The following is a 26,776-nucleotide window of genomic DNA, read 5'->3' as shown; positions in this document are numbered from 1 at the left end:
CACACACTCTCTCTCTCTCTCTCTCTCTCTCTCTCTCTCTCCAACCCACAGATTCATGCCGCATCACTGCTCACTGCGACACATACATAAATACAATCCAAACACATCCACCTTCACGTGGAGTACGCATAAACACGCCCACCCCACACACATCACAAACACACACACATACAGAGAGAGAGGGGTGGGGGGGAATTTGGGGAGAGGGAGATGGTTGAGGAGGGGGGGGGGGGTGAAGGGGAGAACGGTTGGCGAGACAAACAGAACGCTGCAAATGACAGTCGCACGTTATCTGTCAGACAGAGTGGGTACCTGATACGTCCATTTGTCGGCTTCTCTTTGCAGTTCATTCGTCTCTCGTCAATCTGTCCTTCGTATCATCAGTCACTTTATCACTCCTAAGCCACTGATGCCTACACCGGCGCGCGCTCGGTCACGCACACACACACACACACACACACACACACACCATGCAGCATTGTAGAAATGTGTGAACAGGCAGATTTTCATACCAAGCTGAAACGCAGAAAAGTGATGGGTCTTTCCAGCTCAGTTTGAGAGTAGTGGCCATGACACTGATGTGTCCTGCGTACGTTCGTGTATGCTTTGAGAGAGAACACTGAACACTGAACACTGAAATGTTTAATGGTCATTGGCTGTAAAGCTCTAGTCGACACAGTAGGTACAAATCAGAACAAAAATGGTGCAAAACGTATAAAATGGAACAGAAAGGAAAAACATAATCAAAGCAGCTAAGGGATAAGCGGCACTTTGGTACTTTGTCATTTGCTTAAAAAGTCCATGTGGCAGACGGGTACTGTGCCTTTTCCCCCACAGTCGTTCACTAGTTTCTGAGGCTTGATCAGTACACAGGAAACAAAGTACATATAATCCGTATAATAATTATTTAAGCATGTGACATCGACACACATCATATCAATACGAAAACATAACAAAGTACATATGAAACATATAATAATTAGTTTAGCCTGTAACACCGAAACACGTCATATCAATACGAACACATAATAAAAATACATTGTCGAAATTGACCATCCAAATGTAACCCTTCCATTTTGTCTATGCCCTCATAGAACCCATACTAAGTTTTTAATTGATTAATGAGTATTTGGGCCAGTAGTAGACGTTTTACGTATATTTTCTGCCTCGGATACATATTTTGCTAGTGAGAGTATCATATCTTCATTTTCTGTCATCAGTGTGCCGAACAAATCTTTTCGCTACGCTGGAGCTGAATTGAAAAGGGTACATTTTTTTCGCTATTTTTCGTCATCTTTTGCAGTTAAATATGAAATGGTTTTCATCGTCTGGGTTTTCGCCACACATTGGGCAAGGCCGGGGATGTTGCTACGTCTGAAGAGAGAGAGAGAGGGAGAGGGAGGGAGAGAGACTCGGAGTGCGCGTGCGAGATTTGTGGTATCATAATGTTTAGTTAAATCAATAAATAGAATTGACAAAATAAATATGCCTACGTTCGGAACCGCAACAGAGAACTCCCGACAGAAAACACTTGAAATGAGCCCCTGTACTGAGTCATATTTCAGTTTAGATCAATTCATGGTAAACGCTGAGACAGACAGACAACCTACATGTGCCTTACACACAGATAGATAAACCAGCAGATCAATCCAATCCAGTATTAGGGGCTACGTGGTGCATGTAAAAAACAACAACAACAAAAAACAAAAAACAAAAACCCGTTAAAGTGAGTAAACTACATTATGACAGCCTTCCATCTAGTCACTAAGCATCACACACACACACACACACACAGGGGAGTGGGTGTGGGGTTGGGTCGTTCGCCATGGCCTGTCTTCAGTCCTACAAAGCCATGGTATACACAAGACACGCGTCAGTTGAATTGAAGACACGAAAGATTTCAGAAAAAACAAAAACCCCACTTTCCCAGAATCGTGACAGCTGATAGTGATACACCATAGTACAACACTGATGACTGTAAAAAGACATCAGACCTTTTTTCTTTTTCTTTTCTTAAAAAAAAAAAATCTGCAACAGGTCTTCACGCGGGCTTCATATCAGCAAACATGAAAGGTTCTTCTTCTTCTTCTTCTTCTTTGTTCGTGGGCTGCAACTCCCACGTTCAATCGCATGTACACGAGTGGGCTTTTACGTGCATGACCGTTTTTACCCCGCCCGCCATGTACGCAGCCATACTCCGCTTTCGGGGGTCATGAAAGGTTCAATTCATGTTTCTATTTCTGCACCTGATCTATTAAACAGGAAACCGGTTTTCTGAAGAAAAAAAAGACTAGTCGAGTCCACTTGTCTGTGTTCAAACATGAATCGAAGGTAACAGGTGTTTGAAATCGATATGACCTGTCACCGCTGAGTGTACAACCCACGTCACTCCCACACCAACGACCTTGACAAAATCTCACCACCTGCACTGGGCATGGTTTGTTTGTGAAGGCGGGGAAATCCAGTCTGAATCATCATGTGAGCAAAAGGTCACTTTAAAAAAATCTTTTATTTTTTTATTTTTTTATAAATACAATGTTAAAGAGACAGTCGAAATATCACGGAAATCTACCGTGGGGTTATGACATTGACCGCACCATGTTCAGATTGTTATTTTCGTCTTGTTGTTTTTTCCTTCATAATAGGTCTGTTATTTTTTTCTGAAGAATGACGAGGACGTAGATAATACTCAGGATAATGTGGAAACCAATTTTGGGGAGTGATAACATTATTTGACAGTGCTGTATCATATACAATATTTTTTTCTGATTACAATTATGAAAAGTATCAACCCTAAATGAGGATATAATTCGAGGCCCACAAAAAAGTGGCCCATGTGACTATGAGTGGGAAGCCAGGTGAAGATGAAAGCTTGCAAAGAGTTCAACCATTCATCTCGCTGCTCACGGCTGCGTCACAGTGAATGCAATTTGAATTGCAAGGGAAATAATCGATGTGGACCTGTCATACAGCTATGACCATGCCGAGTGGTGTTGTGTCCCTTGTTTCTACAATGACGGAATGGTGTTGAGTTTTTTTCTTCCACGCGCCTGCACATGAGTGTGCGAGTGTGAGTGTGTGCGTGCAAAGGACGTTTATTTGTACAACACACAAAGCCAGTGTTTTTATGCTGGAGCGCCAATGTTGGCATGCATCCATGTTTATGTTCATGACAGTCAATATTTGTCTCGAGCAAAACTGAATGTTGACAGTTTGATAGCAGTAACAACAACAGTATACTTGTACTTTTAACAGTTTAAGAATATGTACCATTGACACCTGTTTGACACACACACAAAAACACACACACACACACTTCAAAATCCAGTCACTCTGAGAAACGCAGAAGATGAGATGTACATTTCATTTATTTTTTTCCAATAGTTTAAAATCAAACTGATATCAACGAATATGTACAGCACTCTGAAACAGATCAATGGTCACCCACACAAGACAAAATGGGTATGCACATGTGTGAGAAATACACGCAAGTATGCATGCAGTATGCATACAGTCCTACCAGACCAATTATTGCAATAGAATTCATCTGCCTGTTTTCTTCCCTCCCCAATTCTTTGCCTGGTTCAAATATTCTTTGATTGAGCACATAATTCTTTAGGATTGATTATGTTCCTTTGAGAGAGCCTGAGACAGTTAAGAGATGATCATTTTGTTGCTGTTCCACATTCTTTTAAAACTACATAAAAGAACTATCTAAAAATCTTTAATAAAGAACACTTCTCCACTGAAGAAGAAAAAGTCTTGATTTTATATGCACTGGAACACCTATTCATATGAACACAAAGGTAACTCATAATTCCTAAATTTCATTCATGCTTACTTTCAGTATAATGAATCAACCATTTTAAGAACTGTCCCCCTTTTGGAGGAAGCAGCACAAGCATGCCATCATCTGAATGGAAAACAACCCTCTCATTCCTGTCAAAAAGTAATTGGTAATATTCTGTCAGTACATTCACTACTGATCCATCACATATGCACCCATCCAGTCAAAAGTACACACTTTAGTTACATGTACGCACACACATACACATGCAATAATTTCAAATCGAGCTAAAGGAATCTCATGACACCCTCTTCTTGTCATTAATTGAAAGACGAATACAAAAGCAAGACATACTGTAGTTGCAAACAAACTGTTATGAAAAAAGAAAATACTGGCACCAAAACCACTCTCTTTGCTCTCAAATTATCTCTCTTCCTTCTTGAAGCTTTCACTCCAACTTTCACTCTGACATCATCAGTCTGTCATTGTGTGCTAAATTCTATAATTTCTGTTCAAATGCTTTCACATGTAGCTGAATATTTCATACATCATTTCAGTATGTTTACAGTGCTCAACATTCCCACAGTTCACTGAATCTCTTTCTTAATGAAAGCAAGTTTCTTTCTGTGACCCATTTCATATTTTATGATTCAGCAAACTCTTACCTCTTGAGTTTGTAATTTAATTTGAGCTACATTATATTTGTCTATAACTTCTGTTCATATCCAATCCATTCACATCAAGTTGAGTAAGTCATAGATAATTTCAGAACGAATACTTTTTGCACACACACACACACACATAATTTTACCCATATGACTATAGTGCTGAAACCACTGAATCTTGTTCTAAATTGATTATTAACTGATCAATTTCCTTTCATCATCACTAACTTTTCAATCAAATGTCTGTCTTCTTTTTTAATTGTTTGTTTTCTCTGAAAGATTACATGACAACCTTGCTTTTGTTGTCACCCATTCAATCCATTTCATCCCTGTTGTTTGTGCACACAGTGACAAATTTAACATGACTGTGCTCACACAACCAGTCTTAATTTGTAACCAGTACATTTGAAAATTAATATTTTGATTCCTGGAAAAATTTAAAGGCTGTATCTGATATATATATATATATATTATATATATATATATGCAGAAAATACACACACCCACCAACCCCTGCAAGTTCATGTTCATATCTTTTATGAACAAAAATCACCTAAATATCTCCCTCACTCAAGAGATCACTTCTGCTGTATTCATACAGACAGCATCTCTCATGTTCACTTGAACAGATCTACACACTGCATGACTTTACATATAATCATGACTGTTTTTACCAAGCCGTGCAGGCAGCCATGCTCTGTTTTAGAGGTGTGCATACTGGATATTGTTCCCATGACCACTGAACACTGACATGGATTACAAGATCTTTAACATGCGTTTTCGATCTTCTGCATGTGTGGAGTTAAGGCACTAGCGGGTCTGCACATATTACGTTTGCCTGGGATAACAAAATAATCTCCATTCTTAACCCACTTGGCGCCAAAATTGGGACCAAATCCAGAACCCACAGACTTAAAGTACAATGCTCTGACCATTCGACTGCTGTGCCTTGTCACTCAAGTAACCATGCTATCATCGTTCTCTCCCTTGAACAAACCTTGACAGACAGATTCATTCTAAAAATGTCACCGACTGTGCTCTCTGTCTCATCTTTGTCCTAAAACGATAACAGATGCCAACATACCTGTTAGACTGGCTGTACCAACTCAGTTATCTGTTCCATAATAGAAACACTAACAGGGAGTTGGGAAAATATACCATACATAAATATTTTATAGGCAAATAATATCACCAAACCAAACCAGATCAAGCTCGCTTCAGTGAAGGGAAAACAAAGAGGGCATTAAAGAGAAAAGTGTAATAACTAAGACTGACCTATAACTTTGTTACTTTCAACCCGTCTGAAGCTTTGAATACCTCAACATTCATCAAGAAAGGGGGCATTTGCTGGTCTGCAGAAAGCTATATCAGAATGTCACCTTATGCTATTACTTCTAAGCAGAAGAGAGGGACATTTGGCTAGGAACAAGGATCACCATTTTCTAAGACAATAAAAACACCTAAAAAAAGAAAAAAGAAAAAAAAACTCCCAAGAAAAACTCCCAAACCCCGAGGGACACTGAAGATGGTATATGAACAGTATTTGTTATATTTCACCTTGAAATTAATGAAGACACTTCCATCTGAAAATGAATCCTCGCAAACTTTGTCAACATGATACCTTCCACTTCCAGTGATATAAATTATACAAACAATTCCACGTCGTTCACCCAGTTTCAAACTTTGAGACAAAGAGCAAGAATACTAAAAACAAGACAAACATGTTCAAATCTCAGTCTTACTTAAGATACATATCACATAATTTACTATAAAACACATCCTAATAAAACTCCAGTGAGACAGAATTTAAAAGGTTGACTGACTTCAAACCATAATAGAATACATTCATTCACTGTCGTTTTAACTTAAGACATTTCCATTGAGCTTCTGAAGACAAATCAAGCTTTTAATAGTACTCAACACATTAAACAAGATTAAGAAAACCACGATCTGCTTTTTCTATATTACTGTGTTTTCTCAAGTCTTACAGTGTAAAATACTGATGCAAATGGAAGTTCTGGGAAGCAGAAGAAACAAAATGCACTGACATGTCTGCTGTTGAATAACACCTGATACTTGGATTGAATAATGTTATTTAATAAATACACATTGAATAACACTTTCCTGAGGCTGCAAAATTTTACATTTACAGTCAATGTAAGACTATGAATTCCCCAGCAGTTAATATGTCCATTACGAAGGAACTTCACCATACCATTTTGACAATGATGTAAACACAGTAAACGCAAACTGACAAGTCCCTGTATCTTTGCTATTAATGAATCTCTTATCAGAGTCGGTAGGCAATAATACAGACATGCTTCTGCAGTTAGAATGTTTCTGTTGTTTTTTCTGCTCTTTCCTGCTTTACAGTGATGTTCAACCCACTGTCTATGTGAATACTGTGTCGTCAAATCATGAGCATTAATATAATCAATGACAGTAAGATTAAATGCTTACTGTTAAAAGTGGGGAAAATCTTGTATTCTACATGGCAATAATTATGCTCCAGGTGCTCTGTGATCATGTTCAAATCAATGGAATCAGGTTGCATACCCAGCCAACAACTCAGGGGTGATCCAGAGGAATATCTTGGAAAAAAAGGTCTTCATCTCCAGAACTGATCATGTTCATAATATGTCCTATACTTATTGATCACTGACCATTATTTGTTCTTGATGTTGTGCCTTTTGGGCCAAAAGCTTACTTTCTTTGAATGACTCATTACAACAACAGGTAACTGAAAAAAAATCTAAGGACATAAGGTAATTCAAAGCTTATTTATCATAGCTACAGTCGAACTAAACCACAACAGGAATTTAATCCAGCATTCACTCAAAGTACACAGTTCATTCTTACAACAAAAGCAAATCAATTCATCATGAAGAAACCTCAGTCATTAATGCCTATTGGAAACTGACAGTCTTTTTCACAGAAAAATTGTGATCTCAGAACTTATCTGGTCACGTACAGAAGAAATCAAAACAAAAATATCCAGAGGAAACAAGGAAATGGTACTACAAAACACACAGACATGATAAAAGAACGTGAACTGCAACTGAAGACAGATAATGCTGGATCATTACGAAGTCCTGGTAAACCGTAAAGGAACTGGCAGGATACTGAGCCAAGCAGCTAGAGAAAACAATGTCCAGACCGATGCTGGGTCATTGCTCAACTGTCAAGGTCAACACACTGGCAGGATAGGAAGCTAACAGGCACATCCAGATTTGGTTCCAAATGCATAGAGAAAAACACACACACACACACACCATGCTCTAAACTCCCACCACTTGCAAATTTATGCAGAAGAGAAATTATGGTCATCCCAGAACCGAGCACACACTAGTTGTTTTTGTAGCCACAGACATACATGTATACTGTTATCCCCCTTCCCTCTCATGTATAGAGTAACTGCTCATGGCTTGTTTACTTCAGCATCACACACACACACACACACAATTAAAGGACTGTTTTCTACTCTTTTTTTCAATTAAATTTGTGAACCCAAAATTACTGGATGAATTTGTCTGCTTCTACTCCTTTTTAGACTGGTAAACATTGAATGTTGAATAATCATATTTATGGTGGAGGACAACTTCATGAGAATGCATGCTTCTGCAAGGAAGTGGCCCACAGGTCGATCAGAAAATGTCCACAAACCAGAATGTTATCCATGAATCTTTCAGAAATCAAGAATAGGCAGCAGGGGGATAAGACATTCTTAGATGATACAAAACAATGAAAAAAGTTCTACCTGATTCTTTTATCCCAACACCATTTCAGACATCAATAAGATTCTCATCAGCCATCCTCTCTTCTTCTCAAGACTTCAAAATGTCACCGACCATAAGGAAAAAGTGAGAAATAAAGATGCTTTGCGGTGCCTATGTGTGTAGAAGAATGTGAGAAAACTCGCTCTTTCCCTTGCACAACTTTTAGATAAATCTGACAGCAGAAGCTGACCTTGTTTACTTGGCAGCACCATCTCCATTTGCAACTGTTTGTGTGCACACAGGGAAAATGTGTTTTCTTCATCTAAGTCTGTATGAAATAGAGAAACTGTACTGGTTTTCCTTACCTCTGGAAGTAAAAAAAACAACAAAACAAACCTTGTCCTTAATTAGTTTCAACAATCTCATCAGAATTCAGAATCCAATCAAATAATGATCCATGCTAAAAGCTATCCCTGCAGATTAAACACTCATTTAATATATATATATATATATATATATATATATATATATATATATATATGATTACACCAATTAAAAACCTTTATGGTGACAAACTGCATTCAAAACTGAGCTGCTACCTCTCCAAACCTTTCACATCTGTCATATTAAAAAAACAACCAACAAACAAAAAATCCCTGAAACAAATCCCCCCCCCCCCCACCCCCCCTCCAAAAAAAAAGGAAATCATAATCTGTACTGCACAAGCTGAACATTGCAGCAATCCAGACAATAGTTTCCATTTTACAGGAGAACCAATAGATGCCCCCACCCCCCACTCCCAACCCCTCTCTTTCCCTAACACCCAACTCTGACACAAGCAAGGTCAACAAGACACTGTGGACTCACGACACCCTCATCATGTGAACTGCTGGAAACACACTGCAAAATGACAGACAGGCTGGCCTGCAGCACTGGGTCGACTGGTGCTTCGACCTGAGGTAGTCACAGTTCCAATCACTACCTCACAACTAACTGCCTTCCAGTCAGGCAGTCATGGACCAGGCATCCACTGTTGACAACACACTGTGTACTTCTTGGCTCCCTTTCTTTCAGTCATGCACAACATACTGACACTTAACTTGTACAGGACTTGCATCAAACAGAACGGTGCTGAACCACTCTGATACAGCCCCTGTGCTAACTCCTTTGTTCAGTCAGGACAAAGCCCTGTGTTGAGTGATACACTTCATCCTTTCTTTTTTTTTGTTGTTGTTTTTGTTGAAGGAGTTTATACTTGCGCTGGTGTAGCACTTTCCTTGTAATGGCTATAGTACTGAGGTCACAGACAATACCGTTCACTCAGGTACATAACTCAGTGTGTATCGCTGAGGAACAACAGATGAAGACACTCTCTCCAGCCGTTACATGGACTTAAGCTGTTTTGTGACAGTGGCTGCCGTCTTTTAACACACAAACTTTCTGTGTTGGAAACAGCATTTTCATGACCCAACATAGGGCCCAATGATTCTGTCCCTCACCACATGTGCTCTACAATTATGCAATCAGCACACATCAGTGTCCCTCCACCTCCAGAGCTGAAATTGTCTCTCTCTTCAACTCTTTTGTCTCCGCCTGAAGGCTGGAACTGGTTTAATCATGTGAGCAGGTGACCATAATACATCTGTTTCCACAGTCCCAAGACAGCACAAAAACAATCACAACTCACACGCCCACCCCTCCCATTCTTCTGGCATCTCACTCACTCCCAGGTTCTGCTGTCTCGTCACAAGACTGGGTTGTGTAACACAGATGTGGCAGGTTCAGTCTCATTTGATATCTGGAGTACACAGGAGGAGCGGAGCTGGAGAGAATGGGGTGGGGGGTGGAAGGAGGATGGAGAAAGTGACAGCAGAGCCTGGCTGCTGCTGACCCAGCAGTGGAAGAAGTCAATCAACTGATCAAACTCGTTGGACGCACGAACTCAACTGTGGAGTGCTTCACTTAGCGGGAAGCTATGTGCTATAAAAAGTCTGGGTCTGTGGGGGTGAGATCCACACAGTCTTTCATTTTGTCAAGCACATCACAGACATAGCTTGCTACATCCACCTCCAGTTCTTCGTACAGCTTGATGAAGGGGTCATCCTGGGGAAACAAACAATACACTTCAGTGCCAAATTCATTTTGTAAGATTCAAAACAAATCATCATTAGTAAAATGAACATCTTGCCACATTCATTTCATTAGTACCAGGCTGGGGAACTGTCCAGAAGAGTTTCCTCTGAAAACATGCTGGGGTCTAGGGGCTACCTTAGGCCCTGGTTGGGGGTCCAGAAAACAGCTGAAAATGAAATAACTGATTTTTAAGAGGTTTTGGGGGGACCTCTCCTGAAAATTAAAACAATAATTCGCAGTTTCACCAGCCGCCGTGGCAAAGTGGTTAGCATCACTGACTGATGGCTGGGAGGACGCGGGTTCGAATCCCAGCAGGGGTGGGTTTTTCGGCCCGTGGCCGGCTCCTACCCAGAGCTGAGTGTGCTGTGGGCTTAAATGGGGAGCCTGGGACCACACAGTCGAGTGTCATCCACTTCAAGGATGTGCCTTTGGGTGTGTTGCTCTAATTACCTGACCAACACTGCAAGTGTCTGTATCTCTCGGGCCTGGTTAACTCTCTCTGACAAAGGAATGCATGAGCATTTCTACATAAAAAATGTATTCGGTTTCAGACGACGGAATGGAATAGCATTTTCAAGAAATAAAAATCCATCACACGCTGTACAAGTGATTTTGTGATTAGCCAAGCAGAGTGCGCTATTCTGGGTCACTCCACAATCGAATGGTATGATTGGTCAGCCTGCCATGTGTGGCCCGTCTCGCACACATGCTGACAAAGTCAATGACCAGTCGTCTGCTCGTGTGCCAACCTGTTAGCAAAGCGGGCTCTTCTCAAAATGTTGTGAAGCAAACAAGGCAGCGACGGCAACGTTTTAGGGTTGCCGAAGTACTTGAAATGCTACAAACTGAAGGGTCGGACATTGAAGAGGTGGATGATGATGAAGAAGAAAGCGAATTTAATGCAGAAAGCGAGCATGGGTATGGTGATTCTGGGTGAAAAATTGGCAGTATTTTCTACATATGGCAAAACTGTAAAAATAAGATGAGAAATTTGATTTTTTTAATATGTAATACTAAATAGCTCAACACGTAATAAACCAGTTCTGAAAGTTTCATTTTCTTACCCTGTATTTTGTATTTTTTGTAATTTTTTTCCAAACACTTACAAATGGGCCGTCTGTGGGGAAAAGCAAGGGAGAAAACTTGTCGTCCCGAGAGAGTTAACGCCGGGATATCATTATGACAGGAAGCGTAGAGTACAGCCTTGTCATGCAGTCCCAAACCAAAACTGACCTCCATAGCAACATCGTTATCGTCATCATCATCCTCCGCCATCATCATCGATATAAACAAAACAGTACAAACAAAACAGTCTCAAAGTCTGTGGCGTTTCATGCCCTGCTCTCATGGTGACCTCAGTTTCGATACCCTTCCACTTCTGTGCTTGGGGCGAGTCCTGTCAGTGTCTTCAGTGTCGGTGGATTCATAGGGGGCTGTTGTTTGTGGGACGTGGTGGCGGTCTCCACTCTGGGAGGGACGCTCACTCAGTCTGGCTCCGCGACTAAGCCATTATTGTTGTTAGTAGGGGGCTTAGTAGGTGGTGTCCTAAGTACACTGAATCAGAACAGGCACCACTGAACACCACAGAAGTGACTCAGCAGCAGTGCAGGGTCTCCTCTGGTGTGTGGCCTCCTGGTGACCTAACATCGATGGTTCCCTGCAGACTGCAGATGCTGGAACTGTGGTGGATGAACCCGGGTGTGGCCATGCACAGGGGAATCTAAATCAGCGGCATGGGAGTAATGCCACTGAAATGGCACAGATGACGGGGGGAGCAAAAAAAAAAAAAAAAAAAAAATTTCTTCTCTGACCTGTACTCGTCAATTTTTATTTCCCTCTGAAATTTTTTTTCCCCTCTCGAAATCAAATGCTCTTCTCCTGAAAACAGCGAATCTGCTGAGAGTTCCCCAGCCTGTAGTACCTATTAACATTTGAAGTTATTCACTATTAAGATTTAGTTATGTATGATGCACTCTCCTCCTTAGCAAAAGGACCCAGAGCACTCACAATAATTGTCAATAAGGGGAAATTGGTTATAAATATCAAAAACACAAGGCACTATAAGCAAATACTTGCCTGATTTGAACTGAGATTTTGTTTCAGCGTGATGCATCTAGTATCAAAGACACTATGGAAATAAGGAGTCTGTGTCACCTGGAACTTCTCCTACTCAAGTTGTTGTCAGATTTTTCAGCCCCACCCAGCTCCTTTTCAAGACTGAATGTGCTATGGGCTCAACAGGAAGAAAGGGACTGTACATTTGAGTGTTGTCCTCCTCACACACAAAATCAAGTGTTGCTCTAATTTTTTTTTTTTTTTTAACCACTTCATTGAACAAGGTTCATGCCATGATTTATGGAAGTAAGTGTAGAATAAATAAAGCCAGGTGACAGGCTTGAAGCAAAATAGGTATTCACAGCGCTGTAGTTATCATCCTCACTGTTAATCATACTGGGGTATATATATATGGGAGAACAATGAGAACAAGAGAGGCAAGGCCTTCAAGACTCACTTGTGATACACTTAAAAAAAAAAAAAATCTAATCGTTAAAATGTGTTCTGTATTTGTTATTATAAAGCTTCGCGTTTAAAAAAAAAAAAAAAAGCCCTGTACACTGAGAGTAAAACACACAAGCTTTTTATGTCTTGAGTATAATTTCAAAATGTAATGTTTAAGATGAGAAAGATCAGTTTAAAGCAAATTAAGTCCCCTAGCATTAATTACAGAGTAATTTCCCTTCTTTACTATCTGCACCAAAACGTTTGCAAAATAAATAAAACTTTCCATGCTTTGCAAAAGAAGTTCCTGTTTGAACAAAAAATGATAATAATGACTGCTCTTGTTGTTGTGTCGAATATCAGATCAAAGTGCCAAGTTTAGAGAATACAAAAAATATAAATATAACAGTAAATGCAGTTTGCATATAATTAGGCTTCATTTTTTATTTTTTTGTGCCCATCCCAGAGGTGCAATATTGTTTTAAACAAGATGACTGGAAAGAACTTAATTTTTCCTATTTTTATGCCTAATTTGGTGTCAACTGACAAAGTATTTGCAGAGAAAATGTCAATGTTAAAGTTTACCACGGACACACAAACACACACACAGACAACCGAACACCGGGTTAAAACATTGACTCACTTTGTTTACACAAGTGAGTCAAAAACGAACAAGTAAATTCTAAAGTAAATTATCAAGTTTAAAAAAAAATCTAAGAACAATAAATTCTTCTGTGAAAACACTTTTAAGTATTGCATCCCCTTTGATCTACACATCACATCACACCTTCCCTTCTCCCAGCTTAACTATGGGAGACAACCACACAAACATCTATTGCATTTCCACATCTACTTACCAAAAGTTGTTTGTACTTTGGACGTTGTTTTTCATCTTTCGTCAAGCTATAAAAACAAAGTGAACAATTTTCTTTTAATTCATCAAAACCAAACATCTTACTTTTTAAAAGGTAAGACAGAGTATGTTTATTCTGACAGAGAAAAGCATACTATGACTAATTGAAAAAGGTCAAAATTAGACCAGTAACTATCACTTGACTTCACTTCAAGTGTGAATTCCTTAAACTTTTTTTGTACATTGTGAAAGCTCAACTGATCAACTGCAAACCAACAAACGGGATACAAGAATGACAAATACTCAGTGGTATTACAACTTCTCCAGTACTGTCTTCGATCATCATTTCATGGGACATGCTTTTCCCCTTATTTGCAGCAATCATTCTTTGTCATTATTTCCCTTGCACAAGCGTTCAATAGGTGAAACATCCAGAACATAAATATTAGCAACAAAACAACCAAGAAGAACTTGTCTGTGTCAAGCAAGTGTTTGATCAGGGTAAATTATCTACTTGTCATTCCTTCCAAAACAATTCACAATCAAGAGAGTTCCTGTCACTGAACCTGACTTTAAATTCAACTGATTACTGATGAGAAATTCTACACAAACTTCCTAGCTGTCAACAAAATAAGTAAAAATTCTATTCTTTTAAACTTGCTATTAACTGATTAAGTGCAGTAATTTTTGCTCTTTAGAGCATGAAAAAAACTCAAAACACCTCGTGACTACTGTTCAGCTAAAACAGATTAGAGGTGTGGCGTGCCTCTGTCTCGCGTCAAGAGAGCAAAGTGTCTTGCACTTGTTCATTCGTGAACGTTTGCCCCTATTGGTCTCAGTTGGCTGGACTTCACGTGACAATTTTCTCCCTTCACAAGGTACACTACTTCAAGTCAATGCTGCTTATGCTACCGATTCAGCAAGCATAAAGTGTCTGGGTTTGTTCCACTGTACCTTTTATTTACCTGTGTGCTAGCTGAAATGGTAGCATAAGCAGCATTGATTTGAAGTTGTGTACCTTGTGAAGGGAGAGTTACCACTCTTTTCTATTTGTTAATCATTTGTTCTCCTGGCGTCATTGTTTACTCATTACATGTGACAATGTCAACTCTCTTTGCCTGCTATAGATCTCCATCCTTACCACTTGTTGATGAAGGTGACAAACTCGTCAGAAAACGTTTTGTCATGAGGTAGGCGAGGCGCCACCCCCTGCACCACTTGCTGAAGCTGGTCGAACACGCTCACCCACTTGGGGTAGGGGAACCGCCCTGTGGCCAGCTCCATCTGCAGTCAACAACAACAGCATCTGTTAGGTCGACTTTGAACTTCTATACCATTAATAAAGCAGACTTTGCACACTAGCATTCATAATGTAGGCTTATGACATTAAAAATCATGAAGTATACTTGGAACAACTGTGTTTATGATGTAGATTTGGAACAACAGCATAAATGAAGTAGACTTTGAACAATAACGTTCATGAAGATGACTTAGAACATAAGTATTCATGAAGTAGACAGAACAATACCAAAATGAAGTAGACTTAGACAGCATCAATGAAGTACTTAGAACAACAGTATGAATGAGTACTTAAAACAACAGTATGAATGAAGTAAACTTTAGACAACAGCATAAATAAAGTAGACTCTGAACAACTGCACCAACTGAACAACATCCTCAATGAAGCAGAGTGACAACAATGTACACGCTCACATGTGATGCAGTTTCACACTTTTTTTTCAGCCTCTTCAGATGCTAAGATTAAATATAATATTCTTACTTTAGGACAGGCTCATCAAACTTTCCTGCAATTTATTCCTCACTAAGAATAACATATTCTTTTGATGCAGTCACTGTGTATGTACTGACTGAAATGCTAAGTTTGGCGGTTGTTTTCATAAAGCAGAAGCAAGTTCGTTCATTTATTTATTTATAGTCTGTTCATCTAAGATGATGATATTAGACTGAAAATAAATGATATTATTATTATTTGGATTATTATCATTTCTATCATAATGATGATTGTTATTATTAATTAGAAATCGACATTTCTGTATATTCGAAAGTAGAAGCAAGTAGCTGTTAAGAGATATACTTAACACATCATGAATTGTTGTTTGGATGGAGATGGGAGGGTTGGGGGGGGGGGGGGGGGGGGGGGCTCTGGACCAACCTAAATGAAAAAGTAACAAAGTACTTGCAACACTTTTAGAATGTGTCTTTCATATTTACAGAGACACTAAATACAAATATGCTGGATTATTACTCATATTCCTGCAAGTGATGCTATATTTCAAGAAAGGAGACTAATAACTATCACCATCCATGGGGATGAACTGGTTACAATGTTTTTCATAGCCTTACCAGAGTGATTCCCAGGCTCCACACATCTGAACGCACATCGTACCCATGACTGGACGCCCGGGGGTCTATTCTCTCGGGCTGTGAGAATTGAAATGTGAAAACAAATTACTTCCAAATACAGAGCGAACAGATTACTTCCAAATACAGACCGAACAGAAACACAAGCGTTCAGACAGTTCTAGATTTCTGTGAACATCTCCTAAGAAGGGTCTCTTAATCTCTTAAGATGCTGGCATTTACGGACAACTGTTTTCCCAAGCTGCAGCAAACAGAAAACTGTCACTCTCCTGAGGTCATTTCACTGGCTGTATATCAGAGCCAGAACACAAAGTTAGACTGGTATGACACAGTAACAGTTTAATGTCATCCACCTCAGTTTCAGTTTCAGTTTCAGTAGCTCAAGGAGGCGTCACTGCGTTCGGACAAACCATATACGCTACACCACATCTGCCAAGCAGATGCCTGACCAGCAGCGTAACCCAACGCGCTTAGTCAGGCCTTGAAAACAGCTCAGAAAACAGCAACATCTCACACTAAACATTTTTAAATTCACTGTAATAAAACAAAATTAAAGGAAAACAATGAAACAAAACAGAAACAAAAACATACCTCAGCAAAGAAAATATTCCAGGAGAAGGAAGTTGTTTTATGTCTCATCACAGATACAGATGGTTGTAGACATGTTAAAATATTTAATTTCAAATTTGAATATTTTGTTTGAGAATAAATAAATAAAAAGGCAGAAGGGGAGGGGGTAGCTGAATGGTGAACTGGGGGAGACAGCAGACATGGCAGGTGGAATCAAAGATGAATATTTCAAATAAACATAAGTACTTATAAAGAAAATCACTCAGTGGACTTCGAAAAAGGGAAGTAGTATATCTAACAAGAGAAACAACTGACAATTTAACAAGAGAAACAAGAGAAAATTCATGGAAAAAAAAATTCAAGAAACTGCAGTGTACAAAAGAAAAATAATCTTTGCAAAGTCAATAGCAAAAATTCTCACCCGTATCAAACCCCCATTTTGATAGGAATTCTTTTCCAAAAATTACATTCAATAAATATGTCTTTTCAACCAGTTCACATCAATCAAGTAATTGTAAAATGAGAAAGATAAAGTGAAAGCAAACAACACTCTGGAGATTGTTTTCTCCCCCTCAGAGCACATGGAACGAACCACAAGTCACCAAAGCATTCCAGTGATAAACACCAAAATAAAACTCAGCAGCACTCTATAAGTTTGAAACAACAAAAATCAGCCACTGACCGCCATATATGGTCTGCAGCCCGCGTCCCGTGACTTGGCTATAGAGTCCACCAGATGACCACTGATACCAAAGTCACACAGCTTGATGGCGCCCTTCTTGTCAAGCAGGATGTTGGATGGCTTCACATCTGTCAACATCATGCACAATGAACAGGATACACAGTTTAACACTTTTTGTTGATGACAAACGTGATATTTCAAGAACACAGACACTTTGTATTACAAGCTCTATGGTGTTTCCTTATTTTTGTCTTAGTGGGGAGTGGTAAGTACTTGTAAATGATCAAATTAACCAAATATTCCTGCCCATAAAAACCCCCCCCAAAAAAAACCAACGAGTTCACAAGGATAGTCTATATGGAAAGAATTTTTTCTTCTCTTCTTTACTGTGTATTATCTTTGTATATGACGGACCTGTGAAAGAGTCACAAAACACTATTTGAAAACCAGAAAACACAGACACTCAATCATGACTTCACTACTCTGGTAATTACCAGATACAGGCTTTAAAACTGGAATACATGGACACACTTTTCCCCTGCGCAAGTTAAAAACAGAACATTTAAGCAAATTCTTTATATATTCATGGTAAGAATCATAGCCTCCCCCTACAGTAAAATATATTTTTTGTAGCATTTACAACAGGCAAACTCTTCTGCATATTGAACATGCTATGCTAGAGCACATGTTTTTCAGTACTATTTTATATTATCAGAAGCCAAAAAGAAAGGGCAGCAAGACAAGCATACAATACATTTAACACTAATATATACAGTAATTAAACAATAACTTAAATATATACACAAAAGGAGGAGTTTGTATTATACTCCATGTTTGGTGTTTACATATACTTACCATGTCAAACTGATGCAAACTAGGCCTATGCAAACTAGGCCTATGGTTTGCTCTGTTTGGCCAAATTTCGCGCGGCTAACAGTGAAAAGACGCCCCTCTTAGTCTGGCCCGCTCTTAGCCAATCAAACGCCTCTAACAGCTATAAGCGCACAAAGCATTCACTTACCTCTGTGAATGATGCGAAGTTCCTCTTTCAAGTAGTTTAATGCTTTTAATGTCTGTGAGGGGAAAAGGAAAGAAAAAAAAAAGAAAAAGAAAACATTAATGGCATCTACCAGTTTGCTTTGTCAACAGAAATGGTGGATGCAGTTTCTCAATAAAATATTCTGGATATCACATTTATATCAAAGACATTCCAATATGAAAAATACTGAACCAAAAGAAACATGTTAAAACTGGAGCAGCAGTGATGCCTACGTGAATTTATTTGGAAGGAAGCTATCTTGCAGTTTATTAATACCAACTCATTTTCATTTCACTCAACAGAACAAAAACCACACCTTTCCACAAACACTAAAATGACAACAACAAAAACACCCACGCTGTGATTTCCAATTGAACAGAAATTCTCCAATAAAGCCTTATTCATATCTCATTCTCAAATATAATAATGATGTGAATTTCACACAGTACTGACCGCCACAGTGATTTTCCCTAGGATGTTTTCAGGTATAGAGCTTTGCTGCTCCACATACACAAACTTGTAGAACTTGTCAAGTGACGTCTCCATCAGCTCCATACAAATCCAGCAGTCCCCCTGCACACACATCATACACAAGATTACATTTTCCATGTTTTCCACATATCCAATGAAGCTGTTTTCTGACAATGTATACCATTTCTCATTAACCTTGATAATTTGTACCTCAATTCATCCCTCTCTCCACTTACACAAGAAAAGAACAATAAGGACTAGGGCTAAATTCAGCTATGCGTAAGCTAGCTTCTTTTCAACAATTATGGTCAGCATAAAAAGTGAATTTGTAAAGTATGTTTATTACCATTTTCTAAAAAAAAAAAAAAAAAATTTAAAATCCATAAATATACAATTAAAAAAGTCAACATTTTAACACAAAATAATCTCTGTTTGTACATTGTGTGTGTGTGTGAGTGAGTGTGTGTGCGCATGCGTGCGCGCGTGTGTGTGTGTGTGTTGTGGTGTGCGTATATGTATGTATGTGACTACTGTTTATGTGCCTGCGTATGTGTGTGTATGTCCTCATACCAGTGCATGTGCTCACATGCATGCACTGTGTCATATGATCAATTTCCAAACTCTTTTTAAAATACTGGCTAATACAACCACTTAGATTATCATTTTGAGTTCACTACTCCCACAATGCATGAAACATACTTCTGTAACTTGAACACATCAAAGCACACACTAAGACTCATTTTTTCATGGAACATGACCCAGTCAGCTGGGCAGCTAACTCAAAAACATTAAAGTGCACTGCACACTAAGACTCACCTCTTTGAACAATGCCCCAAAGAACTGCACAATGAAAGGACAGTTGTTGCTGCGCATGACAACATCCAGGTCCATCAACAGCTGTTTCTGCTCTCTCTCCTCCACTGTTGATCTTATCCTCTGAAGAAACATGCAAAAATGTCATTTAAAAAAAGAAAAAAACTATAACACACACACACACACACACACACACACTGTAAGTAAATCTATCATAAATGCAAACAGAAATCAACAGGGGAAAAAAATCAAAGGATAAACCATACACCTGCTGACAATATACAAAGCTCCTGGCAGGAAGATAAGACTCAGTAAAGAAACGAACAAGAGCATGAAGGTTTGTATTACCTTGACAGCCATGACGGTATTGGTGATTTTATGCCTCATTTTGTTGACAGTTCCATAATTCCCTCTGCCAATCTCGCCCAGGTCCTGCATATCATCCGCCGTGAAGTCGTATTCCTGCAACAGCACACACTCTGTGAGAATCTTATCACTCTTCTTTTGGGTGCAAATTGCGTTAATGCATTTGACTTTCAATCTGAGGGTCCCGGGTTCGAATCTTGGTAATGGTGCCTGGGGAGTAAGGGTGGAGATTTTTCCGATCTCCCATGTCAACATATATGCAGACCTGCTTGTGCCTGAACCCCAATTGTGTGTATATGCAAGCAGAAGATCAAATATGCACATTAAAGATCCTGTAATCCATGTCAGCGTTCGGTGGGTTATGGAAACAACACCCAGCATGCATAACCTCGAAAATGGAGTATGGCTGCCTACATGGTGGGGTAAAAACAGTAATAGACTAATACATGTAAAAGCCCACTTGTATACACATGAGTGAACATGAGTTGCAGCCTATGAACGAAAATGGGGGCAAAATCTGAGTGGTTAAAGTGTTGGACTTCCAATCTGAGACCCCCGGGTTCAAATCTTGGTATCAGCGCCTGATGGGTAAAAGGAGGAGATTTTTCTGATCTCCCAGGTCAACATTTGTGCAGACCTGCTTGTGCCTGAATCCCCTTTCGTGTGTATCTCTAGCAGAAGATCAAATACGCACATTAAAGATCCTGTAATCCATGTCAGCATTCAGTGGGTTATAGAAAGAACATACCCAGCATGCACACCCCTGAAAATGGAGTATGGCTGCCTACATGGTGGGTTAAGTAAACAAAATTGTCATACACATAAAATGTCTGTGTATGTGTGCATGCCTGAAATCTGATTGAATGACATAGGAAACAAATGTTGAGTGTCCAAAGGCAACCATCAGCCAGCTCTATCCAGGTAGGCAGCCTGCTGTGCAACTGACCCCATGTTTGTAAAGAGCTTAGAGCTTGGTTTCCAACCGAGGATAGGTGCTATGTAAGTATCAATTCATTCATTCATTGAAGTATGATTATGATACATGTGTGCTTTTATTTGGCTTGGTCTCTTGGTAGGAACAGTTCCAAATGCCAAATCAGCAATGTGATGGATACAGTGACAAAACATGTCAATTAAACAAACATTCCTCATTGTTGATATGATAGGTACTACCACAAGTTACAGAGACTGATCAAAATAACAGTTATTTAAATATTTCTCATGGTCAATACTGGTATTAAGAGAGATTCTTTTGTAATCTGATTAACAGTCAAAGTGCAGAGTAATGTGAATGGTTCAAGAGAGAGAGAGAGAGAGAGAGAGAGAGAGAGAGAGAGAGAGAGAGACAGGCCTTTGAACAGACCAATAACCACAGAGAGGACATCTTATTTGTCATTTAATATGATTTTATCAACCTCCTCACCATGTCATTACTTGTCAGTGTTTTTATCTATATTATTGTTCACAATATTGGAAACAGCCTTTTTCCAAACTGCCCCTTTCTTTTGATAGATGTGCGTGCCTGTATCATGGTATGGTGGTGTCCCTAGACATGCATGTGTAAATCAACAAATCTTTACTTATGTTTTACTTAAATTAAATCATCCAACAGTACAATGTGGAAAATTAATATAGTTTAACCCCAAACACGAATGTTTTTCCCATATCCACATTTTGAAGATTCTACAATCTTGTTCTGAAAGAAAGCATTCAAATATTCTAAATGCAACAATACTAGTACTCCCCCAAAAAAACACAGTATGACTGCCTACATGGCCAGAGTAAAAGCGGTCACACACTTCAAAGCCCATTCGTGTACACCATTGAACAGATGAATCTCAGCCCACAAATGATGAAGAAGAAGAATGCTAACACTCAAAATAAATACAGTAAAACATCTAAAAAAATATATCAAGAAACAGGTTTGAACAACAAAACCAAAAAACACAACAAGAAAAAAACATTGCCACATTCATATCACAGAGAGAGAATTCAAAACAAAAAAGTGTTTATTCTCTGAGCAAAGTCACAGAGAAACTGAAAATTATAATAATCTTAAAATGACCCATTCTAAATGTACACCTACCTTTCCAGGAGCTATTTGCAGTTTCCCTGATGACCTCTCAATCCCTCGTGATCGGAGACGTTCACTGTGGTAGTAAGCAAACAAATCAAAAATCCTAAGTGATGAACATTAATAAAGTGCACTTTTGTACAAGCTATTCATCTATACACTAATCATACATCAATAAATTAAAAGATGAAAAAAATGTTCATTTACAAATCACAGAATTCTATTTCACACAAGTCTGGGAGTTAATCTTTCAGGGATTTGTTGAGACAATAAAGCAAGGTTCAATATGCAGCAGACATATTTAACCATTTACAGATAAGTAACACAGAAGTGTGGGAGAGAAGTCAAAATGTTTTACAGAGATATCTCCATAGTAGTACCAGTATACAATGTCCAAGAAACTTTTAGAAAGTGACACAATAAAACACAAATTACGAAAAAATGCTTTTTTCCAATCTGCAATCATCTTGCCCACAAAGCTTATCTTCAAATATTGCAAAACATACCAAAAATCTAAGCTACACATAAAAATATAAGTACCATAAGTCGATGAATAATGTCCATTTCAGTTCAATTAATAGATGAAGCAAAATCTAACTTTCCAAGTTACTCTAAACCACTGTAAAATTAGAAGACAGTTAAAGGGGGTGTCACTGCAGCAAGTGCAATCCTTTTTTTCATGAGCCCTAGTTTCTGAGTCTGAGGCTTTTTCACTTTAGTTTTCTCAAATCTCTGTTTCACTTTCCACCAGCTCTTACTTGACAAGTTATCTCACAGCCATTTCCACGGACGTAACAGCCAAATGATTAAACTAAAGTGTTGCACTTTCAATCTCAGGATCCCGAGTTCATTATTACACTGTTAATACTGGCAAAGGAATATTAATTATTATCATCTGACACCTAGGACTCTGAAGACATGGATTTGGTCAAAACTTCCCAAATTGTTAAATTTGTAGGTAAAGTTCACCACTGAAGTCAAGGGCACACTGTAGTCTGTATTGCTTTTGTGAAACAGATTAAGTACAATGTGAGAGTAGGTGTATTACTTACATCTGGGTAGAGTGACCCATGTCTGCTAGAGATGGTGAGCCTTGGCGAGACACAGAGTTAAATTCCAACTTCAACCCTTGCCTGTTGCCCCCTGCAGTCATGAAAATTTTGTAATGCACATGTAATATATATTATAAATGTCCAAATCATGTCCTTCAAATGTCAATAAACTACAAACACCAAATAATACCAAAACAACCAAATCAAACCAAGCAAACAAACAAAAATATTTCAGGCTTAAAAAAAAATGTAAAGAAACATGAATGCTGACAAACAAAAATGTTATATGGTCAACTTCAGAATTTGTTTTTGTCACACCACTCAGTTCAACAAATATACAGAGTACATACAAAGACATGAGGGGGGGGGGAAGGAAGTGTTATTGTTAATGTTAACCACAAAATAAAACTAGTTTTGTTTAGGTTTTTTAGTCACTGAATGGCACAAAAAAAAGTGTGATGCTGCACTGTGGTGACCCCATTCTCCCTGGGGAGAGCAGCTTTAATTTCACATGGTGAAATTTGTTGTGACAAAAAGTGATACAATATAAAATACAATACAATATTACTGGAAATTATAGTCTTCATCATCTTCTTCTTTGCGTCCACTGTCAGTGCCAAACAGTCAGGCCAGATCTTGTGATGAATAATGCTGTCTCTTCCAGGTGCTGCTTGCAGTCGTAGTGCTTGAATAAAAGTGAATAGCATTAATTTTTTTTTTTGTTTTAACTTAAATGTACACACACAAACACATGCACACACAACAACAAAAATACAAAACAAAAATGAAAAACAAAAACAACAAAAAAACTAAAAAACAAAAACCACACACACATACAGACTCACACACAAGAGTAAACTAATAAAACTGTTCTATAAGTAATAAGCACAGTGAGTGTGACACTTTTGAGCCCGGCTTTTAATCTTTATATCCACAGTATGATTAGATGAAAAACAATAACAGAAAAAACATCCATATCAAAATCAAAGAAATTACGTAGCATTGAGTAGTAACTGAACAAAATCACAATATGAACAAATTTGTCAACTAAATTCATATCACACCTAATACATCCACAAATACACACACACTATCATTGTCACTATAATACAATGATATTCATATGCCCAACTTATTTTGGAAAAAAATAAGAGAATAAAATACCACAACTGAGAAACTGCACCGAACAGTTCTTAGAATATCTGCCACTTTTACACTGTTTTCTTTTTCAATGGTAAAAAGCTATTGTAAAAAAATGGAATTCTGAGTCATTAAAAAAAAATATATATATATATATCAGAGACCCAATCTGTCATCATCATCATGTTTCAAGGTCTGGACTGTGGTGACCTGAACAGTCTGCCCTGCAAACTGGCAGTGATGCAACTTATTCATTACACTTACACCAGTAACAGGAAAACATTGTCATTAACATTGTGTTTGAATGCTTTGTATATATATATATATATATATATATATATATATATATATATAAAGTTCAAGGCCTAATAACCGTGAAAAAAAAGATCAAATGACTTAACAGCAACATCAATGGGAAATGAAGATGCCAAAACAACAATTCCTTTTCAGCTTACAATGTGAAAATCATGTTACCAATGTTCCTAATAATTTTCATGGGACAACACATTTTTGAAACACTAATTGCATGTCAATTTTAAATTGCTAACTAGAAGACGCTGAAATCACAGTGAAAATTAAATCTAAAATAAATACACTATATTGCTGACAGGAGAAAATGCGGTGTTTTGGTGTGTGATTGAACTCCACACTTCCTGGTTTCAGATACAGACGGCGATTAAATTCAAAGAACATCAATTGCTTAAAATCGCCCCTCGGGTTGTGATCGTGATATAATGCTAAAAACAGAGACAATAAACAGAAAATGTAAGGATCCCCCTACGTCCCGCCATGTCGGTGTCCGTTATACACTTCCTATTCCATGTCCATCACACTTGGCTGGATCAGCTAGGTCCTCAAACTGCAGTTGACAAAAAACATGAGACAACACCGCTATTCTACCGAGAGGTGGACGAGGGAAGTAGGTTAAAAGTCGGCGTCGTGATAACTTACAGGAACTCTCACAACTCAGTGACTCATGGAACCCAAAAATAGTGATAGTGAGACATGGATTTCCACTGAGTAACCGTGTACTACTTACCTTGCACATCACTGTCGCTCTCTGGGCTATCCGGGGTCGCCATCTTGAAATTTTACCTAGAAGTTGGTGGGATCCACCGGTCCTGCAAGGCAGGACAGTGTCCTGAGAGAACGTCCTCTTACGTCCCGCGTGGTCTGCCTGATTCACTGAAACAGGTAGCAGCGGCCACGAGCTTATAGGAAATATGATTGGGCCCTGATGTTCATTTCTTGTGAATGACTCATCGATGATTCTCCTAGGGAAAATCCCTTGACGTCATTCACGGTTCGTGTCAACACTTCTCGTGAGATCTCGTATGTTGTCGCACCGAGAAAAGCAGCAACAGCAATTTGGACGAAGTCAGATTAAATATGAAATCTGTGTTTACAGTTTTAAAATTCGTCCTCTTTAAAAGACGTCGTATACATTTGATCAACAGAAGACTTACAGAAGAACTTTGGAAGTATGCAGAAGTGCCTTGAACACAGTTTAACTTTTAACAACCGAAGCAGTCGACTGTGTGACAACAAAAGGGAAGCAAGCGCTTTGTGTTTTGTTGTAGTGTTATTTCCCTTGTCCACATGATCCATGAAGTTAAATCCCACGGTTACGTTTATTCGCTCGCTCCTTCCACCCCCTGCTTATTGGAGAAGGCAACAACGAAAGCAAAAAAAAAAAGAAAAAAAATGAATCGTACTTCATCAATTTTTATATTAGTTTTGAACTGTCAGTGAACGAACATTCCTATGCGTAAGCAGACTGAGGAAACGGTATTAAGTTACTGCTTTTTGTTGGTTTTCTTTTATTTCTGTTAAATATATATATATATATATATATAATTTAAAAAAAACTTGTGGTTTTTAGAGTGGAACAAACTCAGTCTGCATGCACGTCCACACGTTACACGCAACCTACAAAACCATATAACGCGTTTGTTGGTGTGTCTGCCTGTTTATACTGAGGCAACTCCGAAATGGAACCTGGCCCACAGTTCTGTGTGTACACTGTGTGCAGCGGTGTGTATGTGTGTGTGTACAAGTCACTGCATGTGTGGGTGAGAGAGAGAGACAGTGTGTGTGTGTGTATGCATGTGTCAGTGTGCGTTTGTGAGTGAGCCGTACTAATCAGTGTATGTGTGCACTGATGTGTCAGTGTGTCTTTTATGTGTGTACAGTGACTACGACAGTTAGTGTGTGTGTGTGTGTGTGTGTGACTGACGCCGGTGTTTGTGCATGTGTGCGTGTGTGTCGTCACAGTGGTGTGAATGTATAGTTTTCGTGTTGATCAGTCGTGAATAAATACTGTTCTAGATATACACAGTAAGCGGTAGACTAAAACTGCCGGAGAATCTTGGTAAAAGTCGACTTTCATAGGATACTGAAGAGGTGACGTCGGTATCAGTCGAGTCACAGGCTCTTCTTCAAGCAAATGTATATATTATTATATACACAATGCATGATTTATGATAGCGCCGGCCTGGCTGGACTGCCTGACACGGCAAAAATGGGAACACAAT

At 38.7% G+C, this 26,776-nt stretch overlaps 1 protein-coding gene across 2 annotated transcripts; it reads right to left on the bottom strand.

Annotated features, from left to right (window-relative positions):
• Positions 1 to 8,967: 8,967 nt before the first annotated feature.
• LOC143292289 (dual specificity mitogen-activated protein kinase kinase 4-like) lies at positions 8,968 to 25,563 on the bottom strand. 2 transcript variants are annotated; one of them, XM_076602478.1, is made up of 12 exons: positions 25,282 to 25,563; positions 23,103 to 23,193; positions 22,063 to 22,126; positions 19,959 to 20,072; positions 19,614 to 19,733; positions 18,780 to 18,899; positions 18,309 to 18,360; positions 17,288 to 17,415; positions 16,018 to 16,095; positions 14,795 to 14,937; positions 13,658 to 13,703; positions 8,968 to 10,271 (listed from the first exon to the last, which is right to left on the bottom strand). In XM_076602478.1, exons 1-12 carry the CDS (start codon positions 25,322 to 25,324, stop codon positions 10,149 to 10,151), a joined length of 1,122 nt encoding a protein of 373 aa, XP_076458593.1. In that variant the 5' UTR covers positions 25,325 to 25,563; the 3' UTR covers positions 8,968 to 10,148. The 2 variants fall into 2 exon arrangements, with proteins under 2 accessions (XP_076458593.1, XP_076458601.1); XM_076602486.1 differs by lacking the exon at positions 25,282 to 25,563 and adding an exon at positions 25,024 to 25,179.
• Between the last annotated feature and the right edge of the window lie 1,213 nt (positions 25,564 to 26,776).

This window comes from Babylonia areolata, chromosome 1 (assembly GCF_041734735.1).
Source record: "Babylonia areolata isolate BAREFJ2019XMU chromosome 1, ASM4173473v1, whole genome shotgun sequence".
NCBI lineage: Eukaryota > Metazoa > Mollusca > Gastropoda > Neogastropoda > Buccinidae > Babylonia > Babylonia areolata.
This window is presented reverse-complemented; position numbering and strand designations above follow the sequence as displayed.